The sequence below is a fragment of the Calonectris borealis genome, chromosome Z (genome assembly GCF_964195595.1).
Source record: "Calonectris borealis chromosome Z, bCalBor7.hap1.2, whole genome shotgun sequence".
NCBI classification, from domain to species: Eukaryota; Metazoa; Chordata; class Aves; order Procellariiformes; family Procellariidae; genus Calonectris; species Calonectris borealis.
In genome coordinates this window covers 51870383-51886466 of record NC_134352.1, presented here as the reverse complement: position 1 = coordinate 51886466, position 16084 = coordinate 51870383, and the positions used below count along the sequence as shown (strand labels likewise).

At 40.8% G+C, this 16084-nt stretch overlaps 1 protein-coding gene across 8 annotated transcripts in view; it reads right to left on the bottom strand.

Moving 5' to 3' along the window:
* The window catches only part of ZDHHC21 (zDHHC palmitoyltransferase 21), a 43942-nt gene that overhangs the window by 16562 nt on the left and 11296 nt on the right, over window positions 1–16084 (bottom strand). For all 8 annotated transcript variants that reach the window (XM_075138261.1, XM_075138260.1, XM_075138262.1 and 5 more), the window contains one exon: window positions 14463–14601. In XM_075138261.1, the coding sequence (XP_074994362.1) occupies window positions 14463–14601 (139 nt within the window). The remainder of the gene's footprint in view (window positions 1–14462; window positions 14602–16084) is intronic.

The window sequence follows — 16084 nt, the reverse complement described above, 5'->3', positions numbered from 1 at the left end:
TCAGGTAGTTAATGTTTGGGAATAGATCGAGCTCAAATGGGTTATTCCTGAATCTTCCATCTCAAATTGTGCCAGATTGCTACACACAAGCTCCAAAACATAAGAAAACCATTCTGTTAAACAGTCTGATTTATAAGACTCCTATATCTCGGCTCCCAGCCACAGCAAATTTCATTTTAACATCACCTCTTTTGTAACAAAAATAACAACATTCCTAGCTTGACTCTTGAAGATGGTACCTACAAAATCCAAGTATCTGTATTGGATTGGTCTCACTGCATAAACTTATCTTTTAAATTTTGGCCTTAAGTGGGTTATTATAACTTTGGATATGGGTGCACAACCAAGTTGCCTCAGGGTACAGGAGAATATCAATTTACTGTATCAGCTGCTCTAGAAAGCTCTCACCCAGCAGAAAATATGAAAAGTGTAAGAGAGTTTTATAGATCTTTTTCAAAGGATAAACTACCTTATTTTTAGCACAGGAAAACATTTGTACATGGCAGTTACTGTCGATGTACTGCAAGTTCACACCCCATCTTACCCTTGGATAATGAGGTAACGCACCCATTCTCTTATTTATAAGTTACTATTATGTTCTCAAGGCTGTCTTTTGAATGTACACATCTGTTTTTCTGCTTAGAAAAGCCAGATCACAGCAGGAAACTATTAAAACCTTTCAAGTAAACTTTAAATTACAACCCAGAACATAGAAGTGAACTGAATGAAAAAAAAAACAAACCCACTGCTTTTGAACTTTCCTTCTTTATGTTCAACCAGTAGGACTTAAGGAAGAGGAATTCTTAAATGCAGGAATACTGGGTTTTAATTAAACAGAGAATAGTTAAAGCAAATTATATTTAGTAAAAAAATCTGATTTTAGACTTTAATTATTTCAATGAAAGTTCAAAATATAAACCCAGGAAAAAAGTTTAAACTGGCTACTAAAGCTGTGAAGAAAGTCAGTATTTAATGAACAAGTAGAAATCGCGAGTTAACCAGCTAAAAGAAAAAGCAAACCTCACCAGTCTTTTCTGAACTGGTAAGATAGCTCTCGTTAGTATTGGCCTTTCTTGCTGCTGTAGAAAATATGTTTAATTTCCTTTTTTTTTTATAACCTCTTCTTACTCAGTTAACAAGTTAATTCAAAGTTAAATCAACTCAAAATAAAAGCATTCATACTATCTTTATTCCCCTTTCCACCAGCCCACCAAAGCTTTACAGAAAAGCAAGTAAGACACAAGTCCTACTAGCTGTAAAATACTTTCTCTTCGTATCTTCATAGGTGTGTTGTTTTACTATATCAGAAATGTTTTAATGTATTCAAACTCAGCTTGACAGAAAACAGTGAAATGTAAAAGAAGAGTGCCCACAGTGAAGTCACATTCTGGATCTAGCATCACACTCCCGCATTAGGAAAAAAGTTTGTAACACAGCTCTTAGCATCCTCCCAGCACTCTACGTTGAAGAGTTCCTTCTCTTGAGCATCATCTTCAGCAGGAAAAAGAGACATCACCCAACACATGACAACAGAAAATCCTAGCATAAAGAAGGCACGCTGCATTCTGCATTTGGGCCTTCTAACCCATGTTAAAACTAGAGGTACAGAAAAGGAAAGACTTTTCATACCTTCTTTCCTTCCTTCCTTCCTCCCTCCCTAAAAGATTAAAGCATCTACCACAAAAGACTGGGGGTTCCTGAATAACTAGTGAGAACAGGTGACATCACCAATGTTTTTTTCCAGCCATTACACAATCCTAGGGGAATCAAAGTCTCTGAGGCAATGATGACCTGGAAATCAATACTGGGCACCCACCTAGCAAGCTTTACAGACAGAACAGCATTTTTCTATAGAAAACCAAAGTTTTCTATATCCAGGAATAGAGTCTTTTGGTAATCAGACCTTAACAACGGAGCTACTTTCACAATTCTGCATTGAAATAGAAACATGTGACTCCATGAAAATAGAAAAAAAAGACCATTTAAAAAAATCCACTTAAATCACAGTAATAATAATAATTACTACACATTTAGGATGTTGCTGCTTTACATAAAAGCTCAACCCAATTTGTTTTTATTATTCCTTCTCAGAACTGACAAAACCATTTTTCCCAGCTAAGAAAACTAATCAAAACTGTAATGAATCAACCCCCAAGACTAGTCAATAATTAATCAATCCCTCTTTCAATATATTTTGAACAGAAGCTCTTGTTCAAACACCACTTAGGACTCATCAGTGCAGTGTGAGTACTGAGACAGCCTGCCCCCCCAACCACCAAAATCACACTATCTGTGCTAAAAGGAAGAACTACACAGACTGAGCCACGCAGCATAAGCACACGTAAGATAACATCACCAACGCATGAACTCTCTCTCATGGCACAGCAGGATTTTGTCCCACAGCAGCTTTTTTCCACGTTGGGCCAGGCTGACATATGTTGCCTTGGCACAGACGTTAAATGTACAGTTTTAGCAATGGGACAGCTGCCCTTCAGGTAGTCCCTTTCTCCTCTCCTTTTTGTCAACATCACAGCCTAACTGCTCTGTCAAAACTTCAGTACACAAGGGTTGCTGCTGTTGTCTTTCTATTTAGCATTTCAGACACAGCTCAGACGTGCCCTCCTCCCAGGCTGTTGCCTGTTCCAAAGGTTTTTCAGTTCCCTTTAGCCACTACTTCTATCCAACCAGTCAAACTGCAAGGATTCTTGGCTACTTAGAAAAATGGATAGAAATGTGTACAATAGAAACTCGCCACAAAATAAGAAACAACGTGTAGGTCTGTAGGATTTTGCTGAGGAACAGATTACAAGCAATGAGATCTGGCATCTTTATCTTAACAGGCAATTCCAGAACATTCCACAGCAAGCCAGTCTCCGTGACAGATTCACATGAGACTTCCTCAACTCCATGGCAGAACACATACCATGTCTTCATTTGTGAGCATCAATTGTTATGGATCATCCCTACAATGAGTGCTACCATTGACCAGGAAAACAGCTATTACAGCTTTATAGTATCATACAAGAGAGAGGTCAAAAACAATGATGGGTCCAGCTCAGGATCATTATCAATTATGTCACCACTGCTTCCAAATTAAACTTTCTTTTTACCCTGCTAACAACACAAAAAAAGCATGAAAACATTTAGTGGCTCCCTGCCATTTGCAGTATTGGGTTATTATTTCCAAGGGTTTATAGAATTCCTTTAAAAACAGCACACTCTGCACAGAGGACAGATCTTTCAGGAGGGACAAAGTGAAAAACAACCTTCATAAATTTTCCTTTACGATGTAAGATTCAATTATTCAATCTTGATTCTTTACTGAAATATGATATACACAGAAATTAATATGCTAACAAAATATATTAAGATACTTGATCTTTCTCTTGGAGAAGGGATACCTCATGTAACACACGCTAACCTGCTTGACTATTCTCAGTTGCAAATGCCCGGAATGTCTGTCCCAGTCTGGTGATGAGGTCAGTCTATCAACTTGGCTGTCATAAAAACAGTGTAGAATACAGAACAAAGCCAGGCTATCGGATTCAAAAAAGCAAAACAAAAAAGTACAGACTGCAGCTTTTGCAGGAAGAAAGAGGAAGGAGAGGTACAAGGGAGAAAATTCACTCACGTTAAGAAAAAGAAAATTAATTCACAGAACATGAGCTGCATTCTAATAGGCCCTTTTGTAGAGATATTTATTATTAATAGCAACTGATGTTTATGTAAAGCACTTTCTTATTCAGGACTATTTCAGGTCTACTAAGTGAGTAATTTTCCAGTCTGATTCATGACTGGATGATTTGGTTTAGAGTGAAAATGGGAATAGCACTCTGATTCCAAAATCGACTGTCTACACAGAGTTCAATCCAAAGTGATTATTCTGAAATAATTTCAGACTAGAACAGATTTTTAAAAGGCCACACAATCTTCACATTAAAATGACACTATCAATATATTAAGTTTTAACAAAATGTTATCCTCTCAGTCATTCCTATCTTTTCTCTAGAGACCATGTATTTACTTTCTAAACTTAATTCAATATTCATATACTGTCCTTATAATTATACAGGAGGAGAGCAGGGTTAGGTTGGTTTTGCAGAACACTGAGAAGGAAAATTGTGATGCATTTTCATTTTTTTAAAAACTCTCACATCCTGTAGGTCATTTCATGACCCCAAGAGAAAAGGTTTCCTTTAGATTCTCTTTACAATATAAATGGACTTTGGATGATACATATTTCCAGATTTTAATTAATATTAGTTAATATGTAATATTGAAACAAATATTACTGTAAATAATCTTCTCACAAAGTCTAATGAGTATTTCCCAACACCTTTTATTTGAATTGGGAAAGCTGAGTCCCAGACAGAGCAGGCTGATACTGCCACAATGCTTCCTCCATTATGTTTCCTCCTGCTTCTACCAACAGAGCTCAGAACACTTTAAAAATTAGCTGAGTAACAATATTTTCATAATATACAATAGATAACTGCAGAACTGGGAACAAAATAAAACTAAACCAGAGCAAAGGGGTTTAGGTTTTTCTATGTTTTTTGCTTTGACAATAATTCTAGCAACATTTCTACCAAACAGAATGTATCAGCAAAACTTCTTTTGCTGAAAAGATTAAAAGCCTTCTATGAATCAGGTAAAATACACTGCCAAAGCATTTATTTTTGCTTCTACTTGACCAGCTGTGTCTAGAATCTGTGCCAGCACAGCCATGTAGAGAGCAACTATGTAGTCATGAGAAGACTAGTATTTATTCTTCTCATCTCACTATCCACAAGATTGGATACTTCCTAAATGATGCAGGCTTCCTGACCTTAATGTTTTTTAATGAAGATGCAAAATTAAGAACGTTCCAGTCTTAGCCTCTGAAAATCACCAAAGCTAGCAGAGGAACTCATATGCTGTTTTATTCAAATTATATATTTTTCTTCTGCTAGGATCTCACATAGACAATTTAATTAACATTTCCTTCATTTCTAGCAGTAATCGTACTCCTCCTGCTGGACGAACAGGCACAATAGCCTCTTTTCTGACAGTGTATCAATTACAACAGTCAAGAATACTATGAAGGAATTTTCTGCTGTAAGACCTGGAGCTGAAAGATTGTCTCTCTGTTGAAATGGCTTCCTCCATCAGCTTTAAAGCTACCACCCTTACCTTAGTATACTTAATTTAAAATGTTTGGGTTTTTCTTACCTAACCCTTTAAAAATAAAAATACAAGTTTTAATTCAGAAAGAAATACTAATATGCATACAGTGATCATATTTTGATAATGCATTAATCAGTACTGTGATAAAATTATTGTTTCACAGGAGCATTAAAAGCATTTTATTTCTACAGCTTCTGTGTTATATACTATTTTATGTCCAAAGAATAAAAATTAAAATGAAGGCACACCGCCAAAAAATTCACAAGTATTTTTAATGAGCAGGAAGTAAGCTAATTCCAGATGGCTGTTTAGAAAAAATTACCCAGTTTTTTGAATCTGTGCTAAACACCACCCCCTGTCAATTCAGAAAATGTAAGCTCTTGGTTACAGCCAAAATTTCGACAAAGAATAGCATTTCCATGAAAGTAGAAGGTACTGCGGTCTCTGGAATGCTGTGGTACTTCAGCTTTAATTGATATACAAAGACTAAAAGACTCTTGCAGGACGCTTGCCTAAAAACCTAACTAATAGTAAGCAAATCTTCTCACTGGTCCTGGTCATTTGATGTCACAATTACGTAATGCTGACAAATTATTCTGTGGCACAAAGTTATATGGCATCATATCCCTAGCAACACTTTAAAAGATCAGCTTAATGGGGCTCTGATGCCATCTTCCAGGAAGATATATTGACTAGTCACTCTAACAAATTATTCTTAATTTTCTGTACTTCAGTGTGTGCCTCCCAATCCTGCAACTGAAAAACTGAGAAAGCCAAATACTATTCAGAGTAATACTAGACTTAACAAATATCTGAACAGACCAGACCTGCTGTGTTGACTAAGTTTTTCTATATGGTGTAAACATGCTTATCTCTCTGGTGCACAGAATGTTATATCCTATAACACAGATCCAGTTTTTCAAAAGGAAGACTGTCATTTGAAGTGTCCACCTAGGCAAATTGATAAAGCCAAAAAACCCACTGCTAAAACAAAACAAAACTAAACAGAACAAAGTACTCCGTTTTTTCCATGACTCTGTGTAAATAGCAGCCAAACATGGAAACCTGATCCACTCTTCAGGCAACTACATCAAATAATTATTGCATATGTATTCTGCCTCCTAACCTGTCACATCTTCTAAAGGGTAGATATTAAAAGTAGGTCTCTCTCCAAAAGACTTGAAATTAACGCAGTTAAACCATCACGAACAAAGTTTTTGAACTCTTAATTATTTATTATTACCTCTTTAGAGGTTGTAAACTGTCTGAAGTAAACATGATTTCCCTTTTCCTCTCTTGCACAGACCATCTCCAAAGCAAATAATTTGGTTCCCTTTCATCCTGCTTTTAAAAAGCAAGGCTAACAAACAGAACTTGAGTTAGTTATCTAAACACAGTGTAATTATCTAAAGTAAGTTAGAGCATTCAGGGGACTCTCACAATAAAAAGGAAATATTCTACCAGGAAATTACACTATTAGGGAAGCATTGCCAATTTCATACAAAGATTTTATCTCTAGAAAATAAGCAGCACTACTTCTAGAAGCACTGCAGTACCCAATGCAGTATTGAGATCAGTATCATTGGGAAACCTTTGCGCTTGAAACCTGCAAACCTGTGCAGAGGAAGCCTTCAGAACACAGAAAGTATAAGATTACTCTGTCCAGAAATGTAGTAGGTTAACTCAGTTTATAAATTAAAAAGAAGTTTACAAAGCTACTGAAACTAGAAGCAAAGGCATTTATATTTAGTTACCTTTGAAAAACATTAACTTTCCAAAAACCCAAAACATAACATATCCATAAGAAATTTTACTTAGACAACAGATTTCTTCACTAATATAGAAAGACTGCAATTTCATATCCCTTTTAACTTGAATGCAACTACAACAAGTCAAAATAGCTCCCTCACATCTCACAATGCCTGTAAAACAAGGTGAATATGAAAAGCCCATCTGCAACAAACTGGAAGCAACGTGAAAAATGCGAGTACTCCATTTTAAGAGACACATTTTACAGGTCAGTGTCTATGGAAAGATGCTCCAAGCAGACAGCAAATTCTTCTCTTTTCCGTATTTCAAGAGTCGCTCAAACCATTTAAATGGAAAGGAGTAACCCAGACTGTCTTCCCCAGCATATTTCTTATGTGCACGACAGGGACTTTATCTCCATCTACAGTACGTAAGGGTTTGGATTGGGCAGGGCCAGCTCGAGTGACAGATCCCCTGGTGTTGACTAACCAGGTGGCTTTTGCTAAATGTGTGTCCCAATGCTTGAATGTCCCACCACCCATTGCCCTCAGTGTTGTCTTTAGCAGCCCGTTGTATCGTTCAATTTTCCCAGAGGCTGGTGCGTGGTAGGGGATGTGATAGACCCACTCAATGCCATGCTCTTTGGCCCAGGTGTCTATGAGGGTGTTTCGGAAATGAGTCCTGTTGTCTGACTCAATTCTTTCTGGGGTGCCATGTCGCCACAGGACTTGCTTTTCAAGGCCCAGGATGGTGTTCTGGGCAGTGGCATAGGGCACAGGATATGTTTCTAGCCAGCCGGTGGTTGCTTCCACCACGGTGAGCACATAGCGCTTGCTGTGGTGGGTTTGTGGGAGCGTGATACAATCAATCTGCCAGGCCTCTCCATATTTGTATTTCAACCATCGTCCTCCATACCAGAGAGGCTTTACTCGCTTGGCTTGTCTGATTGCAGCACATGTTTCACATTCATGGATAACCTGTGAAATAGCGTCCATGGTTAAGTCGACCCCTCAATCACGAGCCCATCTATATGTTGCATCTCTTCCTTGATGGCCTGAGGCACCATGGGCCCACCAAGCTATAAATAATTCACCCTTATGTTGCCAGTCCAAATCCACCTGAGCCACTTCAATCTTAGCAGCCTGGTCCACCTGCTGGTTGTTTTGATGTTCTTCAGTGGCCCGACTCTTGGGTACGTGAGCATCTACGTGACGTACTTTTACAGGCAGGTTCTCTACCCGGGCAGCAATATCTTGCCACAATGCGGCGGCCCAGATGGGTTTGCCTCTGCGCTGCCAGTTGTTCTGCTTCCACTGCTGCAACCACCCCCACAGGGCATTTGCCACCATCCATGAGTCAGTATAGAGATAAAGTACTGGCCATTTTTCTCGTTCAACAATGTCCAAGGCCAGCTGGATGGCTTTTACCTCTGCAAACTGACTCGATTCACCTTCTCCTTCAGCAGTTTCTGCAACTTGGTGTATAGGACTCCATACCGCAGCTTTCCATCTCCGATGTTTTCCCACAAGGCGACAGGACCCATCAGTGAACAGGGCACATTGCTTCTCGTTTTCTGGCAGTTTATTATACAGTGGGGCTTCTTCAGCACGTGTCACCTCCTTCTCTGGGGATATTCCAAAATCTTTGCCTTCTGGCCAGTTCGTGATCACCTCCAAGATTCCTGGGCGACTGGGGTTTCCTATTCGGGCCCGTTGTGTGATCAGTGCCACCCACTTACTCCACGTAGCATCGGTTGCATGATGTGTGGAGGGCACGCTCCCTTTGAACATCCAGCCCAGCACCGGCAGTCGGGGTGCCAGGAGGAGCTGTGCTTCACTACCAACCACTTCCGAAGCAGCCTGAACCCCTTCCTATGCTGCCAATATCTCCTTCTCAGTTGGAGTGTAGCGGGCCTCGGATCCTCTGTATCCCCGACTCCAGAAACCTAAGGGTCGACCTCGAGTCTCCCCTGGTGCTTTCTGCCAGAGGCTCCAGGTAGGGCCATTCTCCCCGGCTGCGGTGTAGAGCACATTCTTCACACCTTGTCCTGCCCGGACTCGCCCAAGGGCTACTGCATGAACTATCTCCTGTTTAATTTGTTCAAAGACTTGTCGTTGCTCAGGGCCCCATTTGAAGTCGTTCTTCTTCCGAGTCACTTGATAGAGGGGGCTTACAATCAGGCTGTAATCTGGAATATGCATTCTCCAAAAGCCCACAACGCCTAAGAAAGCCTGTGTTTCCCTTTTGCTAGTTGGTGGGGACATAGCTGTTATATTGTTGATCACATCCATTGGGATCTGACGACGTCCATCTTGCCATTTTATTCCTAAAAACTGGATCTCCTGTGCAGGTCCCTTGACCTTACTTTGTTTTATGGCAAAACCGGCCTTCAGAAGGATTTGAATTATTCTCTCCCCTTTCTCAAAAACTTCTTCTGCTGTGTTGCCCCATATGATGATGTCATCAATGTACTGCAGGTGTTCCGGAGCCTCACCTGGTTCCAGTGCGGTGTGGATCAGTCCATGGCAAATGGTAGGGCTGTGTTTCCAGCCCTGGGGCAGTCGGTTCCAGGTGTACTGGACGCCCCTCCAAGTGAAAGCAAACTGTGGCCTGCACTCTGCTGCCAAAGGGATGGAGAAGAAGGCATTAGCGATGTCAATTGTGGCGTACCACTTGGCTGCCTTTGACTCCAGTTCATATTGAAGTTCTAGCATGTCTGGCACGGCAGCACTCAGTGGCAGCGTGACTTCGTTCAGGCCACGGTAGTCTACTGTTAGTCTCCACTCTCCATTGGACTTTCGCACTGGCCATATGGGACTGTTAAAGGGTGAGCGAGTCTTGCTGGTCACTCCTTGGCTCTCCAGTCGACGAATCAGCTCATGGATGGGGATCAGGGAGTCTCGGTTGGTGCGGTATTGCCGCCGGTGCACTGTTGTGGTAGCGATTGGTACCTGTTGTTCTTCAACCCTCAACAACCCCACAACAGAAGGGTCCTCCGAGAGACCAGGCAAGGTGGACAGCTGTTTAATTTCCTCCGTCTCCAGGGCAGCTATACCAAAAGCCCACCGATACCCTTTTGGGTCCTTAAAATACCCTCTCCTGAGGTAGTCTATACCAAGGATGCACGGAGCCTCTGGGCCAGTCACAATGGGGTGCTTCTGCCATTCATTCCCGGTCAGGCTCACTTCGGCCTCCAATACAGTTAACTCTTGGGATCCCCCTGTCACTCCAGAAATACAAATGGGTTCTGCCCCCTTCATAGCTTGATGGCATCAGGGTACACTGTGCACCAGTGTCTACGAGAGCCTTATACTCCTGTGGGTCTGATGTGCCAGGCCATCGAATCCACACAGTCCAGTAAACCTGGTTGTCCCTTTCCTCAACCTGGCTGGAGGCAGGGCCCCTCTAGTTCTGGTCACAGTATCCGCTTCTCACTTCTTGCAAACGTGAGTCAAGAATTCCTTCATTACAGTCCAAAGTAAGATCAGCCCTTCTACTCTGTCTGCGGAACTGTTCACTGGAAACTGGACCGTCGTGAGACAGGGTTTTCCTGAAAACTGGAGCAGCATTTTTCCTGAGAGAACCCCCTTGTGTGATTGTTTTTCCTTGCAACTCACGTACACGTGCCTCTAGGGTCAAGGCAGGTTTTCCATCCCACTGCCTCATGTCCTCTCCGTGGTCACGCAGGTAAAACCACAGGGTGCCCCGTGGTGTGTACTTTCGATATCCTCTCTCTTGAGGAGAAAAACGCTGACTCCTAATGGCTGAGATACTGGTCCGTACAGGTGGAGAATAGGACCTATCGTCTTTGAGTTGCTGGACCTCTCGGGACAGTTTCTCTACAGCCGAGACAAGGGAGGAGGAGATAGTTTCTTCAAAATCCCGAAGTCTGCTAAGACATCCACTGTTGGTGCTTCTTCCTCTGCCCAGGACAATACTGCCAACAAACTGGCATACGATGCTGGTGTGCTCCGTACCAACTTCCGCCACATGGGTCGCGTGCACTGGACGTCATCTGGATCTTTGGGCGTTTGGTTGTCGTCCAGGTCACTATAAACCACCTCCAGCACACCTAGTTCTCTCAGGTACTGGATACCTCTCTCCATAGTGGTCCATTTGCTTGGGCGATATATAACATCTTCCTTGAAGGGATACCTTTCCTTCACGCCTGACAGCAGTCGCCTCCAGAGGCTGAGGACCTGTGTCCCTTTTCCAATTGCTTTGTCAATGCCTCCTTCCCTAGCAAGGGATCCCAGCTGTTTGGCTTCCTTCCCTTCTAATTCCAGGCTACTGGCCCCATTATCCCAGCATCGGAGCAGCCAGGTAACAATATGCTCGCCTGGACGATGGCTGAAATCTTTCCGCATATCTCGCAGCTCACTCAGGGATAGGGATCGGGTGGTTTCTGTCTCGTTTATGAGTTCCTCCTCTTCCTCCTCCCCTCCTTGTGATGGCCCTGCTCTTTCATCATCCCTTTCTAAACGACCTGACTTCCGCTTCCAAGATTTCCTCTTCTGTACAGGGGCAACGGATACCAGCAAGGGTTGGTCCTCTGGTTCAGCTGTAGTGCCTGTTGCTGGGGTTTGGGTAGCTGCAGTGCTTCTCATGGGGGTTGGAGTAACTGTAGTGCCTGTTGCCGGAGCTTGAGTGGCTGCAGTGCCTGTTGCAGGGGTTGGAGAAGCTACAGTGACTGTTGCTGGGGTTTGAGTAGCTACAGGGGTTGTCATGGGGGCTGAAGTAGCCGCAGTACCTGTCGTGGGGTTTGAGTAGCTACCGCGTCTGTTGCCGGGGTTGATCTCCCGCTGCTCACCGCCTCTGAGACTCGCCGCTCCGCCCGCCCCGACGAGGCAACGCCGTTTGCCCTCCCTCTTTTCTTGTTCCTGAGGGTTGATCTCTGGACAGTATTCCTGAATAGTTGTTTAACCCTAAACAAGGCCTGAACAACATTCAGGAGACATAGCAATATGAACATGCTTGTTTGAACACCCCAAGGATATTCAAAATTCTCAGGGAATATTATGGACATCTTCGTGAAGAGGATAGAAGAAAAAGGAGTTTCTGACAATATGGAAGGGAAGATGAACAAGTGGGAGAAAGTGTCCCATCCTGTCTCCCCCTTAAATTCATTCTCCGAGGAGAAAAAAGTGCAATTACCAATAATTTCTAAGAGGTGGTTCCCGATGGACAGAAATGACGGCAGTACCGAGTACAGATACCAGGTTAGACTTACGACCAATGATTTTATCACCTCATAAAACAGCAGCAAAATGATAATCTTGGCCCAGTTCCGAATAATGATTAACAGCACAAAAGGGAACACATACTGCAAGCAAGGTATTACATGACCCAACATTGAGAGCCAGCCCCACAACTTTGACAGCCAATACATCAACATTGTGACCAATCAATATAACGAATGCTTATAACACTTTTTCCTTAACACACTTTGGTCAGATCTATCGTTATCTCAACCCTTCGAGCCCCACGTTGGGCGCCAAAAAGGATTGTCGTGGTTTAACCTGGCAGGCAGCCAAATACCACACAGCCGCTCGCTCACTCCCCCCGCCCCCCCAGTGGGACGGGGAGAGAATCGGAAGGGTAAGAGTAAGAAAAACTCGTGGGTTGACATAAAGACAGTTTAATAGAACAGAAAAGGGAAAATAATGATAATAAATAATGATAGAATATACAAAATGAGTGATGCACAATGCAATTGCTCACCACCCGCGCTGACCGGTAACCAAGGAGCGATCGGTACTTCCTGGATCACGCCTACCCTTCATATACTGAGCATGACGTCACATGGTATGGAATACCCCATTAGCCAGCTGGGCTGGCTGTCCTGATTATGTTCCCTCCCATCTTGTGTACCTAGCTCAGTCGGTAAGCATGGGAGCTGTCCTTGGACCAGGAGGGCACTTAGCAACAACTGAAAACATCAGTGTGTTATCAACATTCTCCTCATACTAAATCCAAAACACAGCACTAGGAAGAAATTTAACCCTATCCCAGCCGAAACTGGGACAAGGTGAAAAAATTAAAAAATGAAATACCTTTAGAATAGAAGTTATTTTGAGATTTGCAAAAATCCTCAACTTTGCTACATTCCATATAACAAAAAGTTGGTATCTATCAACTTGATATAATACTTTTATCAGTTCTGGTTGATCCAAGTACAGTCTTCCTATATTTTCAGCTCTCCTTTGACACATCATCTCCACATACACCTTCTTGGGAACATCCATCCACTGCAGACTGATACGGGAGCAAATAAGAAGTGTGGAAGGCTATGCTCCATTCTTTTCCAGAAGTATAACTTTTCAGGAAGTTTAATACTCTTATACCATTTAGGATACAAAATAATATAACAAACTTAAGCTGTTTAACAAAATGGAAAATGGGACTTGCCCTACCCATAACCAAAGGCCAGTCTCCAGCAGCCTTGAAAGATGGGTGTGATGTCACCAGCAGAGACTGTGCTGGGGTGTCACATCAACATGGAATAAAAAAAATCTGCAGCACTTCAGCACTCAGAAAAAAATCTCAACAAAATTTAGAGTACACTACCAATTTCTGGGATGGTCTTAGTCTCTTCGCTTAGGACATATGGAATGTTATCTAATTTTGAATATGTTTTAAACTTGTTTTCTAGGTTTTTCTCTTTAATGCACTTGTATTTGTTATAGTCCAATACAAATACAATGTCCATTTCAGATTTTGGGTAGAAGTTTTTATGTTTCTTTATGAGCAAGATCTCATAACATTTTCTTCAAAAGAAAGAGTATCAGCTTTGCATTCAGCAACTTTCAAGCCAACCTCTTGAATATTCTGAACACTGCAGATAATAGACACAAATGAGCACCAGACGCAGAAACTTTACAGCTTCAATTCCATAATGGAAGAAATTCCATAATTTTTTACTCTATTCCAATCTGTAAGTCCATTTTCTCTGTGTGTTCAACTGCGTTTTGCTGATGACAAGATGTTGAAATATGATTATGGCATAGAGTCCAAGTAAAACAAAACGAACTTAATTCTCCCTTAACCCACATGACCTTTTCAAAGCAACACAAAACATTGCTTGAAAAGCAATGTACATTTTTCTCCTTTCAGGATGATCATATGTTTCTTCTCATTTTTCTGGCAATATCAGCATTTTTAAATAGGGACTTAGGATAGATATATACTCTGCATAAATCTACTTTGGAGAAAGTAAAAAGAAATTTGAATGCACCTGAAGTGGTTACCTTGCTTCTTCCCAGTATTCACTAATCACTTCTAAAGGAACCCAACTGGTTCTGTCCTCCTTTCCTAGATTTCTAAGAAAACTAATGTTGTATTTTTAACACATAGAAATCATATACCCTTTTAGAATGATATTTTGTTGCTTACCATGAATCAGTTTGCTCACTTGATAACATACATGTAGACGAACTCTCTTCATTGTCAACAACTGAGCCAACAGAGACGTGTAGTAACTAGATACCAAAATAAACACATTGCAGTACTAGCTATTTATTCACTTTGTAGAGAAAACAGATTCTTACCCAGCTTTCTTTTTTCAGAGGCATAAAGTAGTAGTAATGGCAGAAATTAAGTATCAGTGTATAGGAACTAAGGATCTGAGTGTAGAAACACAGCTGTAAAAACAGCCAATGATTGTCTTCACCAACACAATTATTAATCCTGCAGAGAAACAAAGTTTATATATAAAGACAGAAATATAAAGACTTTAACACTGCAGTTATGATATTGTGAATAAGAGAAGTTATGACCATTTATGGAGCAAACATAAGAACTACTGACTAATCACTCCATTCTTAATCAAAGTGATGGTCTCTATGTTAGGGATGGCAGTTACTGTAAAGACTGAAGCTACTGTAAAGCTACTGAAACTACAAGCAAAAGCACTCAGCGCTCAGACATTTAGTTACCTTTCAAAAACATTAACTTTCCAAAAACCCAAAACATAACACATCCATAAGAAATTTTACTTAGCCAACAGATTTCTTCACTAATAAAGACTGCAATTTCTTACACTGCCACTTAAGGTGTAGGTTGCATTACTGAGATCACTGCTTAGAACAGGAAACATATTTCCCCATATCTTCATATAGCAAAGATACTCCTACAATTTTAAGTAATACTCAAGTTAAAAAAAATTATTTTTTAGAAGCCTGCAGAATTTCACAGTAATATGTATTATCACCTGCTACTCAACACATTTTACTGGTTGTGAACTATGTAGAGTCCAAAAACTAGAAATGCAAATGAATGGTTTGAAATAAATGTGATCACAGGGTACCCCAATGACAAATAAGCATGACTTAGGAAGAAGCCTACGACACAGAAGAGGCATCTCTATTCAGAAACTCCTTCTGCATACTCCAACATAAAGGAGTAAAGGAATTCTAGAAACACTAAGTACGAGATTCAAAACCTTTGAAATCTAGGTCTAGTCTGCTTCACAAAAGTTACATCAATGCAAAAAATGTGGTCGGGGTGCAATTTCACACAAGCATTGCCACAGACATCAGTACCAAGCTAAGCCATAATGACAAAACCCCCATACTGGCACTATTTTCTGAAGTAGCGATTGACAAAAAGGGTAGTTTGAAAAATGGCTAAATCAACATAGGAGGATCCTGGTATCAATTCTCTCCTCTGCAGTTCATCATTGCAGTCTTGATGGAAATGATACCTCAGAACTACCGACAGAAACATTTATTTCCATTTTAAGCTACAAACAATCAGTTTAAATAGAGAATTTTAGCCAGATTAGTTCGTTTTGACTGAAACTAGTTAGAAAATACTGAAATAAGCAATTTCACTAGAAAATCAGAGAAGCTATGACAAGTGGGGCATGGTATGAGTCAGTAGCATTTTCTACTCAGCACAGCCATTCAGTAAACTAAAACCCAAAAACTGTCTGAAACTATGATCTATTTTTATTATTATAAAGAGCATCCCCTCTTATGTTGAAATTGTGGCCTTTTATTTCAATCCAAGAAATACAAATATTGTTTAATTTCCTACAAAAAATATTTTTTCCAGCATCAGAAACTAAATTGCAACAAATGAAATAAATCTGCAATGTACAAATTGATTATGTTGAGATCAGTTTTAGAAGTAAAAATTCCAATTCTTTAAACAAAATATGTGAATTTTC